This window comes from Pristis pectinata, chromosome 5 (assembly GCF_009764475.1).
Source record: "Pristis pectinata isolate sPriPec2 chromosome 5, sPriPec2.1.pri, whole genome shotgun sequence".
In the NCBI taxonomy this organism is placed as follows: Eukaryota; Metazoa; Chordata; class Chondrichthyes; order Rhinopristiformes; family Pristidae; genus Pristis; species Pristis pectinata.
This window is the reverse complement of record NC_067409.1, coordinates 2,548,970-2,567,712: the sequence shown is the minus strand read 5'-3', so window position 1 is coordinate 2,567,712 and position 18,743 is coordinate 2,548,970. Positions and strand designations below refer to the sequence as shown.

At 42.9% G+C, this 18,743-nt stretch overlaps 1 protein-coding gene across 2 annotated transcripts in view; it reads right to left on the bottom strand.

The window, feature by feature from the left end:
* Positions 1-18,743, bottom strand: part of zftraf1 (zinc finger TRAF-type containing 1) — a 130,231-nt gene that overhangs the window by 54,138 nt on the left and 57,350 nt on the right. For both annotated transcript variants that reach the window (XM_052016816.1, XM_052016817.1), the window contains exon 2: positions 17,059-17,297. In XM_052016816.1, coding sequence (XP_051872776.1) covers positions 17,059-17,297 — 239 coding nt within the window. The remainder of the gene's footprint in view (positions 1-17,058; positions 17,298-18,743) is intronic.

Genomic DNA, 18,743 nt, shown 5'->3' with positions numbered 1-18,743 from the left:
GAACAGTACAGCACGGGAACAGGCCCTTCAGCCCACGATGTCTGTACCAACCGTTATGCCAAATTAAACTAAACCCATCTGCCTGCACATGATCCATATCCCTCCATTCCCTCCCCTGTTCATGTGCCTGCATCCACCACCACCCCTGGCAGCAAGTTCCAGGCACCCAACACTCTGTAAGACTTACCCCGCACATCTCCTTTAAGCTTTCTTCCTCTCACCTTAATGCCACGTCCTCTAGTATTTCACATTTCTACCTTGGGATAAAGACTATCTACTCCTCTCATAATTTTATAAACTCTATCACATCTGCCCTCAGCCTCCTACCTCTCCTTGTAGCTAATACCCTCTAATCCAGGCAGCATCCTGGTGAGTCCCTTCTGCACCCTCTCCACATCCACAGCAGTAAAAAAGTGTCCAAATACGAGTTAACATTCATCTTACCTCACACCGATCATCCTTCTGTAAATCTCATAAATGAAAATGTCAGTTTCTCAGAAAACCCAACATTTGGTGATTTTTTTTTGCTCTGGAATCTTATTGAACATGGCCACATTTAAGATTGGTAAAGTCAACTGAACAAAAGAACTTGCCCAAGGGAAAAAGTGGGATACAGAAAAGAAACAGAGCTCCAAAAGCAGGCTGTGTGCTCTTGGCAACCATCTTTCTTCAACTTTGGTGATTTTCTTCTTTAAAATTTTAATTTTTGAAAGCTGATATGGAAATACTTTTGTTACAAGCACATAGTTTGCTGAAAGCGTCATCACAGGCAGACAGGGTAGTGAAGAAGGCGTTTGGCATGTAGGACTTGATAAGTCCGGCACTAAGTCAGGACATTATGCTGCAGTTGTACAAGATTGTGATGAGGCTGTATTTGGAATATTGTGTTCAGTTTTGATCACCCTGCTATAGGAAAGATGCCATTGAGCTGGAAAGAGTTCAGAGGAGATTTACGAGGATGTTGCCAGGACTCAAGGGACTGAGTTATAGAGAGATTGAACAGGCTGGGACTTTATTCATTGGAGCACAGGAGAATGAAGGTGACCTTGTTGAGGTGTATAAAACCATGAGGGGAATAGATAGGGTGAATGTATACAGTCTTTTTCCCAGGGTTGGGGAATCAAGAACTAGAGGGCACAGGTTTAAGGTGAGAGGGGAGAGATTTAATAGGAACCTGAGGGGCAACTTTTTCACCCAGAGGGTGATGCAAATATGGAATGAGCTGTCCAAGAAAGTGGTTGAGGCAGGTACATTAGCAACATTTAAAAGACACTTGGACAGGTACATGGATAGGAAAGGCTTAGAGAGATATAGGCCAAATGGAACTAGCTTAGATGGGAATCTTGGTCAGCATGGACCAGTAGGGCCAAAGAACCTGTTTTCTATGTTGTATGACTAAGATTTATGAGGACTTCAGGGCTGAGTTACAAGGAGGGGTTGGGTAGGCTAGGACTTCATTCCTTGGATGATAGGAGATTGACATATGACCTGAAAGAGGTGTCTAAATTCATGATGGGTACAGGGAGGGTGGATGCACAGAGCCTTTTTCCCTGGGAAGGGGAACTAAAAACTCAAGGGCATACATTTAAGATGAGAGGTGAAAGAGTTAAAACAGACCTAAGAGGCAACTTCACGCAGAGGATGGTGGGCATGTGGAACGAGCTGCCAGAGGAAGTGGTTGAGGTAGGTACAATAATATTTAAAAGACATTTCGACAGGTACATGAACAAGAGGGATTTAGAGTGATATGGGTCAAACACAGGCAAATGGGACTAGCTTGGTGGGCACCGTGGTCAGCATAGATCAGTTGGTCCAAAGGGCATGTTTCCAATAGCAACAAACAATCTGCTGGCGGAAGTCTGCAGGTTGAGCAGCATCTGTGGGGGTGGGGGGAGGAATAGTTAGTTTCAAGCTGAAACCTTGTATCAGGACTGAGAGTGGAATCCCGATGTAAGGTTTTGGCCCAAAACGTCAACAATTTCTTCCCCCCACCCCCCCCAAAACAGCCCAACAGATGCTGCTCGACCCACTGAGTCACCCCCAGCAGATTGTATCTCGTGGGCCCATTTCCATGCTGTATTACTCCATGACTCTAACAATCCTCAGAATACTCATCTCTGGGCACAAAGTAGGATGGGATGTGTGAAATGGTCCAAGAAACTCAAAGTTCATATTTAATGCAAGAACACAATGATACAAGACTCAGGAGCATGAGTAGCTCATTGGGCTCCTTGAGCCTGCTCCATCATTCAATACCCTAACCTACAATAACTCTTACCCTATGGAAGGGCCACTGAACTTGGCCCCAGCTCCACTTTCCTGCCAGGAACCAAAAATCTGCCTCTGTCTGGAATATATTCAGCTTCCTGAGAAGAATGGGTAAATTTTTATTAGTATATGCCCCTAATTCCAGATTTTGCCTTGGAAGGCGGCGTCTCTCAGTATCTGCCATGTTCAGCCCCCAAGGTACTACAAATTTTTTTCTTGCAAGGTCTCATTATCTCGAGTTATATTCTGCCCTTCACTGTAGCTACTGTTGCAGACCCTGCAGATTACTCCCATTAGGACTTTTTCCTTGCTATTCCTTCTGCACTCAAACTGATTCTAGATCTTCATCTTCTGAACCAAGATCATTTCGCACTGCACTGACCTCATCCTCTTACTTCTCATTAACAAAGCGGTCTCGCATGCATTTTGTCTTTGCTCATGAGCCCTGGAATTCATCAATTTTATTATCCTCACTACAAAATTTCACTCCGCCTTCAAATTGGACTGCTTCTGACACCTTTGTTCCTCTTCTGGTTATCTACCACCATCTCAGGAAATAAACTATCTACTGACATCTACAAAAAAACCCACCAACTCCCACAGCTACCATCACTTTCTCTGCCACATCAGTTGTCTAGATGAGGCTTTCCATTCCAGACATCTGAAGTGTCCTTTTTCCCTCCAGAACAGAGTTCCCTTCTTCCTCACCTTTCACCCTCCCAGCCTCTGCATCCAGCACATCATCCTTCATTTCCACCAGCTACAATCACTAGTAGGTAGGGTGGTGAAGCAGCCATATGGCATGCTTGCCTTCATTGGTCAGCACATTGAGTACAAGAGTCATGTTGTAGCTGTATATAACATTGGTTAGGCTGTACTTGGAATATTGTGTGCAATTCTAGTCACCCCATAACAGGAAGGATGTGGAGGCTTTGGAGAGGGTACAGAAGAGGTTCACCAGGGTGTTGCCTGGACTAGAGAGAATGAGCTACATGGAAAGATTGGACAAACTTGGGTTGATTTCTCTGGCACGTCAGAGGCTGAGGGGAGACTTGATAGAGGTTTATAAAATTATGAGACGCACAGATAGGGTAGACAGAATCTTTTCTCCCCCGGGGTAGAAATGTCAAATTATAGAGGACATGCATTTAAGGTGTGTGTGTGGGGGGGTGTTGGTGAAGAAGGGAGTTTAAAAGGAGATGTGCGGGGCAAGTGCATTTTTAAAAAAGAATCAGTAGTAGGTGCCTGGAACAGGCTGCTGGGATAGTGGTTGAAGCAGATATGATAGTGGCATTTGAGGGTTTTAGACAGACACATGAATATGCAGGGAATGGAGGGATATGGATCATGTACAGGCAGAAGAGATTTAGGTTACTTCAGCATCGTGTTCAGCACAGAATGGGCTGAAGAGCCTGTTCCTGTGCTGTACTGTTCTATGTATGAAGTATTCATTAAGTGTCTCACTCGTATCCCCTGGCTTTACAGATTACCCCTTTGGTCCTTGAGAAGATCTACTCTTGCCTCATCTATCCTCTCACTTCCAATATACTTTTGTTTAGGATTCTCCTTAATCCTACTTGTCAAGGTCATTTCATGGCCCCTTTCTGCCCTCCTATTATTTTTTTTAAGTTCTCTCCAATTTCCCCATTACTGCAACACCTACTCCAAACTCTCACGATCTCAATTTTAAATGCCTCCCACTTATTGGTTGTTTTCCCCTCCAGCAGCTGCTCCCAATCTACCTTGCCCAGATTCTGTCTTATAATATCGAAATCTACCTTCTCCCGGTTAAGGGCCTTATCTTGTGGACCAAACATCCTTTTGCACGATTATCTTGAAGCTTACCAAACTATGGTCACTGTTCTCAAAGGGTTGCACAGACATTTCTATCACTTGCCAATCTTGTTCCCCAAGGTCTAGTAAAGTCCCTTCCCTTACAGGCAGGCACAGTAGTGTAGGGGTTGGTGTAATGCTATTACAGCACCAGCGACCCGGGTTCAATTCCTGCCACTGTCTGTAAGGATTTTGTATGTTCTCCCAGTGTCTGCGTGGGTTTCCTCCGGGTGCTCCAGTTTCCTCCCACATTCCAAAGACATACAGGTTAAGAGCTGTGGGCATGCTATGTTAGTGCCGGAAGTGTGGTGACATTTATGGGCTACCCCAGGAAACTGCAAAAGATGCATTTCACTGTTTTGATGCACATGACTAATAAAGATATTTCATACATACTGCTTCCTTGCACTAAGGCACTCCCAGTCACTACTGGGGAAGTTAAAATCCTCCACTACTACAACCCTATTGCTCCTAACACTCGTTTGCGATCTGCCTACTTATCTGTACTTCTAACTCCTGCCTTCGGTATAACCTCAAAGTGATCATCCCCTTCTAATTCCCGTTCTACTGTGAAGCATGTCTGTACCAAGAATATGGGATAGTTGATTGTGCAGTCCTTACCTATCACCTGCCAGCTCATCTTACCCCTCCCCTCACTTCCTTACACTAGCCATCTCCCTCCTACACTCAGTCCTGACGCGGAGTCTCCACTTGAAATGGCAACTATCCCCCGACTTCACAGGTGCTGCCTGACCTGCCGAGTTCCTCCAGCTGTTTGTTATTTTTGCTCCAGATTCCAGCATCTGCAGTCTCAGGTCTCCAAATATGTATTGCAAATCAGCCAGAAGCGTGGCGACACTTGCAGGCTGCCCCAGAACATTCTAAGCAAAAGACGCATTTCACTGTGTTTCAATGTACATGTGACTAATAAAGATATCTTACCATAAGAACCAATCTGCAAGCTTTATACTCCCCCCCATCCCCCCCCACCAAGGTACTTTCTGCATCTTGTTCACCAAAATGGACCCTTGCTCAAGGTGTAGCCTTAGTAAAGCACTGCACAACTTCCTCTGGCTTTGTGCTCATTTAATAGTACATTCCAGCAGCAGAGGGTGGCAGATTTGTGTCTTCACATCACCTTCTAGTCTCTGACTCTACTTCTACCCTCCCCTCCACCTTCTTGGCTTCTTCTGCCCATCACCCCCTCCCTCTGCTAGTTCCTCCTATCACCTACCAGCTGCTGCCTCAACCTCCCTCTCACCTCTTTACACTAGCCATCTCCCCTCTACTGATGTGGCGGTGTGAACTCAAAACGACAACTACATCTGTTTGCACATGCTGCTTGACCTGCTCCTCTGGCAGTTTTTTTCCTGAATAAAATGCAGATTGGATTCTTCTTCCTTGAATTATAATGATTGAAAATGATAATAAGCCATGGGAATGAATGCCTCAGCCTTGTTCCTATGTGCATAGGATGCTGACAAATCATTGTCAAAAGGATGAAACCAACCAGAGGGAAATTTGGAATAAACACAAAATGCTAGAAACACTCAGCAGGTCAGGCTGAGGAAAAAAGAGTTAACATTTCAGATCCAAGACCTTTCATAGGGAAATTCAGCACTAGTATCAGGTCACTCTTATTCTTGTAAAGAGTAACTTGACTGTAATAGGTAACTTCTGGAAGCAAAAGGTTAAAACTGAAAAACTACTGGTTGGTGTGATGGGGACTTAAGTTGAATGGTCCCCATCTACATCTGTGCCATCATTCAAGCTGCAGCATTAATTCCCCCAGTCTGTTCTTCATTCCTTCCACACGTTTGAACAAAGGGTTTAAATGATGCATCAAGTGGTCCAGTGACAAGTTCAGACATTCAGTTCACTGATGTCTGCCTTTCTTATCCAGTTATGAAAATTCTTGAAAGACATCCTCAAAACCTCAAGTGTATTTGTAGGAATCCCTGCCCACGAGCTCTCCAAATGACAGGAGGATCTGGGAAGGCACTGAGCACTAACAACAGCATGTGGAGGCTAATGCAAACCACTCATCTATTCCATCAGCACTTACCCCATTCCTGGGAGGAGTCCAAGGATCTCATGAAGAAATCTGCAGTCACCTCAGAGCAGAAGTGGAAGTTCAGGGATTGCTCAACCCCTGGGATTAGCTAAGGCAGCTCTTATGTCTCCAGCCCCACAACTACACGATTACCCTCAACCGTTTGTTGCTGTGCAGATTAGGGTGACGACTGGAACAACCAATGTTCCGATCATTAATATTCATATCTCATGAGCAACTAAATTCTGCATGTATTTTGTGGTGTTGCAAACTTCTGTAAGATTCACAAAAGGCTGCTTATAAATTTTAAGGCATATTTTTGTGGTTTAAGTGATTAACACCACTACCTCTGGAAGTGTAATTGCCTGAGTAATCCAATATACATCGAGAGAACCCCAGTAGTTAAGATATTAAACCACACATGCCAACCTCCAAGGGCAGCGTCAGATGCCAACTATATATCCAAGGTGTCAAGATGCTCAAGAGCGGAACCCCGACAAAAGGAAGCATTAAATGAAATGAGAAGCAACTTGGAGAGATTAGTCAGATGTGAAGCACAGTAAGAAGGCCCCCTTCCAGGTTCCAGTGGAATGGCCTTATTAAAAGATCACTTTGCTGATTCTGGATTCTTACGGCAATGATAAATTTTTGATTGAAATTATTTCTATATTTTATTGTTATACTGATAAGACTGCTAATATGGGAGACCACATTTCTTGGGATGATGGAGAATTTGGCAATATTTATGAAGAGAGTGAAGCTAGTTTTCAAACCAAGTAGACAGCACAAGATGGAGCAAACTTGGAGGCACTTGTCTTTAGAATGATGGTACATCAAAACCAAATACCTGATGTCTGCAGAAAGCAGAGTTGACAGAAGTGGGGATATCTAATATGGTGAAACCAAGGACACAGCTCATTCACTGATAAAGGTTATTAAATATTCAAGAGGAAATCACAAAGTCAGTTTTTTTTCTTTCGGAAAGCCGGGTGAACTTTCTGATCACAATGTGGTAGGAAAGGAGGAATCCAAGGGGTTGGGTGACATGAGAAGGAACAATTGTGAATAAGGGGAGACCTTCAGTAAACTCATTTTACAGAATGAAAGCTTCACCTCATACCAACAGTTCCTTCAACTGACTTCAAACCCACCCTAACCATTTCAAATCTTATTTCCAGCCAAAAACTTGTCAACCTGAAAAGGAATTATAAAGACACGCCATTCAAGAAATTACTTTGAACTGGTTGAGGCAAATGCATCTCAAATATTCAATGCTATGTAGAACTTATAGATGAGCTGTTGGAGGAACTCAGCAAGTCAGACAGCATCTGTGAAGGAAAATGAACAGCTGACATTTCGGGTCAAGACCCTTCATCTGGACTGAAATCCTGAGCACCCATTTACCTGTGCATGCTTCACAGTCAATTAAGACATTTTTCTAAGCACAGCTGACATTGTAATAACTACTGATCTTCACAGAACATCATCTCCAAATACCACTGTGATAACGGTCAGATAAATGGGTTTAGTGATGTTGTTCGATGGATAAGATCGATCAGGACAGTGGCGACTGTCAAGGTCCTCTGAACAGTGCCATGGGACCATTTATAACTCACCTGAGAGGGCGGTTGCATCCTGTGTTTTAATTTCTCCTGAAAGACAGCACTTCTAACCGTCCAGCACTCCCTCAGCACAACAGAGAGTGGCAGTCCGTATGGTGTGCTTAAGTCTCTAGAATGAACCTTGAAACCTTCACAAGATATCATACAGAAGACTCATTGACCAATCCCATCAAAATAGATTGGCTAGAAAATTAAACTTTGTTACACAAACCCAATATTCTGAAATAAGTGAGACATTTGTATTAAAAAAAACTGCAAGCAAAACCCTACTGCACAGAAAATCATTTTGTCATTCCCACCCTTACCTAAAAATCAAAGTAGCTTCACAACTAGGGTGTTTTTTTTAAATTACTCCTTTCCACGTTTACAAACACCTCAACTTTGATGAAGTCAGTAGTACAGTTGACTGTATTTCCCAAGATCAGAAATGAATCAAGAGAACATTTTAAGCACCAAAATAAGATTTTCAATGGACAAATGAAGCACAAGAGTCTGTTTTTGTTTCAAAGCTTTATTCTGGAATTCATGGCATAAGGTTTTGTATATTGCATCCCTGGTGACTCATTGTGAACAGTTGTAACTTCGACCAGACTAGCTTGCAACATGATGAAGATGCCTGTTTACCTCATTGAGGTAGTTACAGGTTACCCATGCATTGATGGGCTGTTTGAAAGACCGCTACAGCACCTTGTTTTCCTGTCAATAATGACACAATAGCAGAGAGCCAAGAGGCTGTTTTTCATGGAATATATTCTTACCCAGAAAAGATCCAAACTTTTTCATATTTCCAGGTGATACTTTAAATCCATGGACTTCCCTACAATCTATAAATTTGCTTCTTCTAATTCTGTTGATTTACAGACTCCAAACAAAAAATATAGCTGATAATTGAAATTGTATTCAAAAACTCCACCCTACAAGGATAATTCCAAGGGGATGTCAAACACCAAGAATATTAGCAACAAAATCAGGAATTAGTCTTCAGTGAAAATACTTGCCTCCCTGCTTTGCTCTCTCACACCAAAGGCATGATTACTTATAGACCTACAATCTAACAAGAACGACTATCCATCAGTGCTTCCTCCCACCATTCAGTTCAACCATTTGGTTCTTGAACCAACCGGCATAACCCCAATCACTACAGTAAAGCAACATTACTTTGCACTAAAATGGACATTTTTTCTGTTCTTATTGTGTTCTTTCTTGTAAAAATTGTGTATAATTTAATGTTTTTCTTGTGAATGCTGCTTATCTGATGCTATGTGCCTGTGACGCTGCTGCAAATAAGTTTTTCATTGGACCTGTGCATGTGACAATAAACTTGACTTTGACCTTGAGTGCACATTTCCCTTTGGTCAATTCATTGAAAGCAACTGAGAGAGATTTCCCTCCAGAGTATAACGATCAGAGTCAACAAATCTGCACTTGCTTCCTCTATTACACAAACAGAAAAGTGAACCAAGCGTTTAACCATATCGACATCATAATTCCCTTAGAGCTGCAATCACCTCAGACTGTGTTACTCACATTCTTTGCACAATTCAGTAACGGACTAGCACATTTAGAGTGAAGTGGTGCCAGCTGAAACACATTTACTGCTCCCATTTGATCACATGCTTGTCTTCATCATTACTACCAAGTGGCCTAGGGAAACTGGTACAATGTCAGTCCTATACAACAGCACAGATTTTGTTCAAAGGTACAGGTCTTTCTTGAACTGAATGATCCATTCAGCGTGGATACAACTCAGTCTGACTAACATGGCCATCTCTTAACTGCTCTCGGAAATGGCCCATTAATGCAAGGAGCAATTAAAGATGGACAACAAATGCTGCCCTTGCCAGCATCATCCACACCTCATGAAGGAGGAAAACAATTCACGATGTACTAGTGTGGTAAATATTACTTGAACAGTAACCCAAAAATTTGGAGTTTACACCTTGCCACCACAGCCCACAAATTAGATAAAAGACTTTTAGAAAGGCTGGTGTCAGCAAAAGTAATCCTGAAATTGTTGGACTGTTATAAACACACAACTCAGTCAATGTCCAGTAAGAACAGAAATTTGTCACCTTTAACTGGTTTGGTTAATGCACGAGTCCAGATCGATGTGGCTGACTTTTAACTGCCCTGAGAATCAAAATACTTCCCCGCAGTTCATGCAATCTACCAGCATCTTCTCTGGGCATCAAGGAATGGGCAATTAAATGGCCTTCCCAGTGCCTGCCAAGGTCTGAAATATAAAGTACCATGCAGTAGGTAAAATACCCACTGCATTGAGTGAAATGGAATGACTTCTGTAGGAGAATTAAAGTGAGACAGTTCAGCTACGGAGAAAAAAAGATTTAAAGGAAAATAGGGAAAAGACTGAGCTAGTTAAAGAAAAAGGATTTCCATTGTTTTCCAAAGCACTTGGCCTCTATCCACATGGCAGCCAAAGAGATGCTTTAAAGTGCAGCTATCATAGGAAACATATTGGACATTATCAGCTTTAACAAAAAAAGTGTGATAGAGACCAGTTAACTTTACAGATGAAGAGGAATAAATATTGGCCAGGACATCTGGGAGAAATACCCTGTTTTTTTGTCAAAATATTCCACGAGCTTCAATAACAAGAGCTGGTGCCTCATCTTATTCAATGATCTAGCACGCCCTCAATACCACATGGCAGTGTCAACCAACACTTGCATTTGAGTCTATACTTGTGCATATGACAATAAACGCTCATGTCCCTCCATTTCCTTAATCAGCAGAAACTTATTGATCTGTTGACTGAGGCTCTGCAGCTCTCCACGATAGATTTGTAAGGATTCACTGCCCTGGGTGCAGAAATTTCTCACCTCAATTCTACATGGCCTACTCATTATTCTGTGACCCTTGGCTCTTGACTTCTCAGTAGGGGAAACATCCAGCCTGTCATGCCCTGTAGGAACTTTGTTTCATTAGATCTCCTCTCATTCTAAACCTAGAGACTAAAGACTCCGTCTACTCTCTGCTCATACAGTAAAGCTGCAGCCCCTGGGAAATCTCAAGGACCACACTCTCTCAATGGCAAATATCTTTTTTGTAAGTGAGGAGAGCAAAATTGTACACAATATTCAAGGCTCTATATTAAGATAAAGATATTTTTACTCCTGTACTCAAAATCTCTTGTAAAGACCATCAATCCATTTGCCTTAATTGCTTGCTGCACCTGTACAGTGACTCATTTACAAGGACACCTAGGTCCCTTTAAATATCAACACTACCCAATCTCATTTTAAAAATTCTCTGCTTCACTGTTTTATTGCATCTGCCACATTCTTATTCACACTCTCAGCTTTCGATATCCCCTTGAAGCCCATTTACATTCTTCTCCCTACTTACAACCCCAAACTTGGTATAGATGTGAACAGCTGGGGTCCATGCACCAATCACTGTGGCAACTCACTGGTCACAGCATGCCATTCTAAGACAGAACCACTTATTCTCACTTGCTGCTTTCTATACGATAACCAATTTTTCATTTGTGTCAGTATACTACCTCCAACTGCTTGCTGATCAACTTCCTATGTGGGACCTTATTAAAAGCCTTCCGAATAACTAAAATTACCACATTCATTGGTTTCCCCTCACCTATTCTACTGATTACATCCACAAAGTCCAGCAGATTAGTCAAACGATGTTCCTTTCATAAATTCATGTTGACTCTGTTCAATCCTTTTGCTCATTTCAAGGTTTCACTATGAAGTTCTCTTTTGTGGGAGGATCTAGAATGAGTTTCTGTAGTAGGCCATTAGCACCAATGCATGGGCCACATTACTAGGAACTCTTGCAGCAGGTGACAGAGGAAGGACCCCTCGCCCCCATGGTCAGCATCTGGGGCTTGGGAAAGGCCAATAGTACCTCAGCTGAAATGGCTAATGAGGGCATGCATCATCTTTTAACTCAGTCATGGCATACCTCTGGATGGAAGGATGCAGTACAAGAAAGCCTCCACTGTTACCTCAATCAGTCTCTCAGAAATCTTAGTGGAGTTACTAGGTCTTCAACTCTGCTTCCTTTGATGAGAAACCATCATTCATTTACCTTAGATGGTCTTAACAAGCCATCATTGAGCATCTCTCATTCAGTCTGACAACTCCCTCCTTGTACATCAGTGCGAAGCCCATTGTTCCCAGCAAAGACGAGTTCCATCTTCAGGCACCAATGTTCCCTGATGCCAACAGGGGGAAAACAAACAGAAAAGTAACCGAATTCCACTTACCTCTACATTGGAATGGAGGTTGTGGAAAAGACAGCATTCAGCTGCCTAACATCCCAGGCACTCACTTCAGATGGCCATTGTGTGTATCTGGTGTGCCGAATTTGACGGAACAAAGACCCTTGTGTGCTATCATGATGGTCAGGACCACCTGACAGCACTTCTACCGAAAATTGGTCCCCTCCAATCCAGTGTTTTCTGGTTTGTGGTATTTCACTGCACTGACTGACCAAAGACCCTGTAGTACAGTTGATCAAGATCACCAGGCAGCCAGGCTTGAAGGGTGTGCAGGGAGGAGGGAAAGAGAAGATAAAAGGTATCTGCTAAGAGTCTTACTTGTTGTTGAGACAGATTAAGTTTGACTGTAGTTAGCACTGCCAACATCTTCACTGCTTTCCACAGCCATTCCGTTCCCAAAGCTCAGTACACCCATCTGGATAAATGGTCAAAAAGATGCTGCAGTTTCCAAAACTACACCTCAGATATAATCTAAATCTACGAAAATGTTCAGGTGAAAATTGGGATCTGAAGTTGGATTTGGCTAGATTTCATTTTATCTATTTATCTTAAACACATCTCCTGTTCCTCTGATATCCTATTTTGTCCTTGATAAACCTCAAGAGCCACTAAACCAGCACTTCTGCAGGTTAGGAAAACCTTTCAAGGTTCTTCAGAAAAGACAATAACAGAGTACCTGTCGGTGTGAATGCACTGGATTCCAATGCACATTGTTTGGCTGAGTGCCTCGAGGGGTGAATTGAGTTCAGCTCTAATGCATCCTATATTTAAAAACCATCCTAGTTTCCGCACTCAGTGCTAGTTTCCAGCAGCTGTGGAGGCTATCCATGATTCGATCGAAAAGAGATGGGAGAAAAGGGACGGCCTACATCTTCTGGGATGGAATCCCAACATGGAGTCAACAAAATGGGAGGATCTTCAGGGGATCAGCAGGTGGGTGGAGGCAGGGGAAGAACAGGTCAGCAAACTGGCATGAATATCATCATAGATTCATGTAGTTTTCTAAGAAAAAAGGAACTGATTCTTCAAAATTAGTTCAATTGTAATGAATAGGATACTATCACACCATACACCTGCACAGGGTGACGTTGCAAGGGGCACTGCTTCTTTAACAGTAAGACTTCCTGTCTTAGACTCAACCAGAACCATGTATTAATTTTTTACCTTCCAGGGAGTGAAGTATTAGTGATCCGAAAATTACGAGAGCAGCAACACTTTCCCTAACAGTTCCAGTGGAGGTAAGGGGGCAGAGCAAGAGCAGGAGCTGGATAAAGGGCAAGAACAAATGTGCAGACAAGGAAGGCAACTGAGATCACCAGTATTTGAACAACATGAAATCTTTCTTTGCTAGTAACCCACCATGCTTTAACCACATTCAACTGCAATTGTTCCAAGATGCCCATCTTCCTTCTCGTCCATTATGGTACCCTCCCCTGGAGGCTGTGGCTAGCTGGCCTTGAAGGTGTCGATCAAGAAATGGATTTCAAGAGTTAATTAACTGAACAAATTGGACAGAATAATCTGGAAGCACTGTTTCAAGCTGAGCCACAATGGTGGGAAAGAGAACACCAGTTCAAAGAACAGGCAAATTCAGACTCATGTCAGGAAGTTGCTTTTCTACAACAAAGGATTACTTCACAGGATTTGGATTGTTGGCAGAAGAGATCAAGCACTCCATTGTTTTTTGGGGATTGTATATTTTTCCTGATTTAATGAACCAAATGGCTGTTTCACCATTAGCTATCCCAGGATTTTGGCAATAAGTTATGATGTATACCAGGATTTGCACAAGCCTACTGTTGGGGTGCCAATATGCTGCCTTGCTCCATATTTATCTGTCAACTTGGTGGACTACTGATGAGGCAATGGTGAGACAGACGAACCACACAGGTTAAGCTTGTGATCTTTCCAAACAGTTCCCCTTTGTGAATTAGAATTCCTCAGAATACAAGGGAGGGGAACCAAACAAGTTTGTGACAATGAGTTTGGCTTCAGACCAGAGCAGCAAGTTTAAATATCCCGAAGGGAACAGCGGTGGGCACAACACAAAGCACAAGTTATGGAATGATGGACAGATGCCAGTGATGTTATATAAAATTAGACACATCAGGAGTTGGGATCTCAGCTGTGGATTGGCATTAAGATGATCCCAAAGTTCACCACGTTTTCCACACATCGTGATTGGGTTTGTCAGCAACTCCATCATTATTACATCACCCCATTGCTGGGAAGAAGCAATCCAGCAAAGAAACCACTCATCTTCATTTTTTCCCCCAGTGCGAAAGCAGCAGCAGCATCAAACGGGGAGCAAAATCAGCACTCAAGGTTGGAGCAATGGTGAGCTAGAGAGCCAGGTCACACCATAGGGAACAGGATTGGCTGGTGGCTGGCTTGCTAATAAATGCTGAGGTTCAAGGTTGCTGACTAATGCAGCAACTTTACTTTTGTCAAATGTTCCCTCTCAACGAAGACATCAAAGAGGGAATTATTCTTTGGGCAAAAGCCTGAACAAACAGGCACTCAAATACAGCTGAAGTCCTCAGCGCATGTTTATAAGTGCACAATTCTTCAGTCAAGGATAGTGGATCAGGGATGAAGATCGTACCACATTTCACGTTCTCTTTTTTTTTAAAAATCTCAACATCATCCTCCTCTCCCCCCCAAAAAAAAACCAAAGTGAAGTAACTACACTATCTGTATGCAGCTTAGTTATGAAAGCTTGAAGTAACACTCAGACCATGAACAAGGTAGTATTTGTTCACGGAATCAGACATATTCACCCAAGTTCACACAGAATGGCCTTGTACAGCCCAAGGGAAATCTCTTTTCCTATGCCACACTAATTTCCTACAGCTAGAAGATTGCTTTCTCAAACAAACCAGAGCAACACAAAGGATGCAAAAATGAATAGTTTATAGCGATGCTAAAGGCAGATAGTTTGACTCCAAGAAGCTCCTGCACTTCAATACTGAGAATCTTTTGCAATCATCCATGTCCTGTGAATTGACAGATGCCTCATCCAAAGAATGAAACCGCTGACAATTCTCTCAAAAGAAATTGTCAAGAGATGTGTCAGTCATAATGATTGACGAGATGAAACAAAGCTCAAATTTGTGCACCAGCGGAAATTAAAATCAAGAGACTCTGACTGAAGGAAGCCTCACAAATCATAAGCTCTACCTCACTTAAAAATCATGAAACTAAATCACAGGCAGGAGGAGGAGTTGGAAGCCAGACCTTTCTAAATCCATTCTCAAGACATGGAAAGAAAAACAGAGTGAACACCAGGTGCTTATTTCATACAGAGCTGCTGGCAACAGTGGAAATTAAGGATACCCTCCACGACTGGACTAGCTATGCACCTTTGCATTGAGTTAAAATGACAGAACCTTAAATGGTCTCACCATGGGAATCAGTGGCATATTTGCACACTAGTTGTGTGTGATTTTACTGAGCTAGATCTTCCCAGATGTAAAATTTCAAGAAGTCATGGAAACAGGCCTTTTGGCCCAACTTGTCTGTGCCGATCAAGATGTCTAACTGAACTAGTCCCATCTGCCCCGTGTTTGGGGCATATCCTTCTTAACCTTTCCTATCTATGAACCTGTCTAAATGTCTCTTAAACGTTGTACCCTCCTCTACCACTTCCTCTGGCAGCTCGTTCCACATACCCATCAACCTCTGTATGAAAAAGTTGCCCCTCAGGTCCCCTTTAAATCTTTCCCCTCTCACCTTAAACCCGTGCTCTCTGTGGGTTTGATGTTGGAAACCTTTGTTTGCTGCCATTGAAATCTCCTGACAAGCATGCAGTTACCACATTTCTATAACTATAGTTGGGCATCAATGTGTTGGCTAATGAGTATTAGAAATGGTAATCCAAAGCATCAGTAATTTATCTGAGGAAGAGTTCCAAGAGGCAGTGTGTACATCCACTTTATGGTGTATTGCACTGTTTACACCAATACGTTGTGCCAAGAAACAGCAAGATTCAAGTATGCAGTCTGCTTGGTCCGGGTGAATCAAAAGGGAGAGGACACCCAAGGAAGCCATGGTGAATTTTTAATGTTACAGATCAGCATTGGAAGTGGCCACAGGGAAAAAAAAGTGCACTACACTCTCAGATCAATTCTTAAACAATTCAACTCTGCGATGTCCCTGGGGTAAGTGCTTTATTTAAAAATGCAGCGACTGCAGCCACTGACGGCTGGAGGATTTGTTATGTTAGGTTTTGTACAGCAAGTTCCTGATTTCAAACTCAGGGCTCAAGGGGATGTGATTTACAGGGAAATCACTGCATCTAGTAGTAGTGAAGGTCTGAGAAGCAAAAAACAGGCAGCACTTTAAACCTTAGCGATTGCACAAAATAACCAAGAACAGGAAAGAAAATTAACCTTGCAAAAGAAAACAAAATCTTGCTTGCAAGTAATAAATTAAATGTTTTGATTCTATAATTCCTGCTTTATGTCAATTGATCTCTTCAGATCTTAGTACTCAGTGAATTGCATCAGACACATGCTACCAGTTATCATTAAGGCCTATCCTTATTGTAACATTTCAGGGTGGCCTTACCCACTGCTTCAATGTCCTTCCCTGCCCCCTAGCTCTGTCAGCTTGAAGTTGGACTCGAGGTAATGGATTTCTTTTCCAAGCGTGTTTGAGAGTTTTAATCTATAAAAAATCACTGGATGACAGAAATCAATAACCTATTTGGAAAGAGGCCAGAGCTTTAAAAACAAGTAACACAAGGGTAGCAGAAACAAATGCTGTTTTAACACAGGTTTCAGCATTCCTGTTAGTGTGTGACTGACAGCCAGTCTGGTAGGACCTCCCATGGGCTAAGACTCATTTGGGCAGTGCACAAAGGTGAGAGCCAAGTGGTAGTACCACCACCAAGGCTTTGATATTTATTGCCCTTGTGCATGTCAAGATGTTTCTGCCACCCTCTGAATAAAAAAAACAGGATCAATGGGGGCCATGTTTGAGTTAATAAACTGCCTGGTTCTGAGGTTTAAGTGCATTACCTGTCCTGGCAGTCCTCCTTCTGGTGCCTCTCGAGAATGGAGCGTGGGAACTGCTTCAGGCAGAAGCCGCATTCGCTGGGAAGCTCGCTCACCGCCTTTTCCACGGCCAGGTTCCTGCAGCACAGGCTCTTGCTGATCTCGCAGCGGCAGTTCGGGCAGGTGGCCTGCTCCTCCTTCAGCCTGGCATCAGCCAGCAGGTGAATGAAACAGCCTGCACACATCAAGTGACCATTCGTGCACTGCCGGGCGGAAAGAAAACTTACATTTATACCAAGTTGGACACTGCAGCAAGTCTTTTGATTCTGTTTTTGTTTTGAACAGGGAGGACAGTGCTGGAAAATCGAATACTTTTGCCTTGCACCCAATCAACATGATGCAACCTCAAGATCAGGTGTAGCACTGATCCTCAGTGCCCTGATGCACCTGAATCCAAATTCAGAACCACTCTCCCCATGCCAGAAATTCACCATATTCACTGTTCTGATCCCCCACAGCTAGACTGCTGAGTAAGTGCCATGTTGTGAAGTTAAGGAATTAAATAATCATTTGGAGAATTGAATGGAGACCATTTTATACCCTTGTGGAGGTCTTCCACAGCCCACTGAACTGGAGGAAGCCTTCACCTCCACCCTTCTTCAGACACAAAACAGAGATGGCAATAGTGCTCAAACATGTATTACACCTACCTTTAGCCACCTAATTTATTCAAAGGGCATTGGTAACTCTCAAGAATCCCTAGGTGCAGGAGTTAGGGGCGGGGAGGGGGCTGGAAAAAAAAAGAAAAGGCCTCACTTTGAGTGACCAAACCCACTTGCTGCATATTGAATCACAGCAGCCTGGGACAATTGTTTGCACTACAGATGTTTTCATGGAAAGTTTGTAAAACTGTCAAAACTAATGCTTTAGTGTGCCATTCCAATACCAACAGTTTGTCAACACTGGCCAACTCAAAGTTCGCTAAAATTATATCAAAAAACAAAAATTCCGCATCTCCTTCCAAAACAAATCAGGTTTCTTGTGGTATGATCTACATTATATTCTTTTCTACAGAACCCAAAAAACTTCCTTTGGCTTTTGGAGTGAGGGGTGGGGTGGAAAGATGTGGGGAGGAATACAAAGCAGCAAAGTGGACTTCTGAAACCTCAGGCAGTTTCATAAGATAGCAGAGCAAAGACAATTAAATAAAGTTGGATGCTGAAACTCAAAGCCACTTTTCATTTTGTGTGTCACTTCTAATCAAAAAGGACACTGCCCGGGAACTGGTTGGATGGAAGCTGCGTGAGAGCACTCTTGACTTTCCACTGCATCCCTCTCTAGGGTAAGCACAACCACCGCTCCCTGTGCTGCCTGGCCCACTGATAACGCACCCTAGACCAGAAGTGCGTCGGGAGAGAGGTCACTTGCATTACTGTTTACACCTTGCACTGTCCTGATCAATGAAATCTCAGTCACTGACTAAAAAACTTTGTTTAAGCAGGGATGCAAATAATTATAGCAAAAATTAGTTTTGATCAACAACAGACTCCTCCCAGGGACCACTTGTCTGGACCTCAATGTTTAACATTCCAAAACTCTTCCTGCACATTGAAAGATGATGAAAAGGCACAGAAGGCTAATCTTTCCTCTTGGAGGAGCATTTGGGCTCAGACTGGCTCAGTTAGTAGCTGCACCAACAAGGGAAGGGA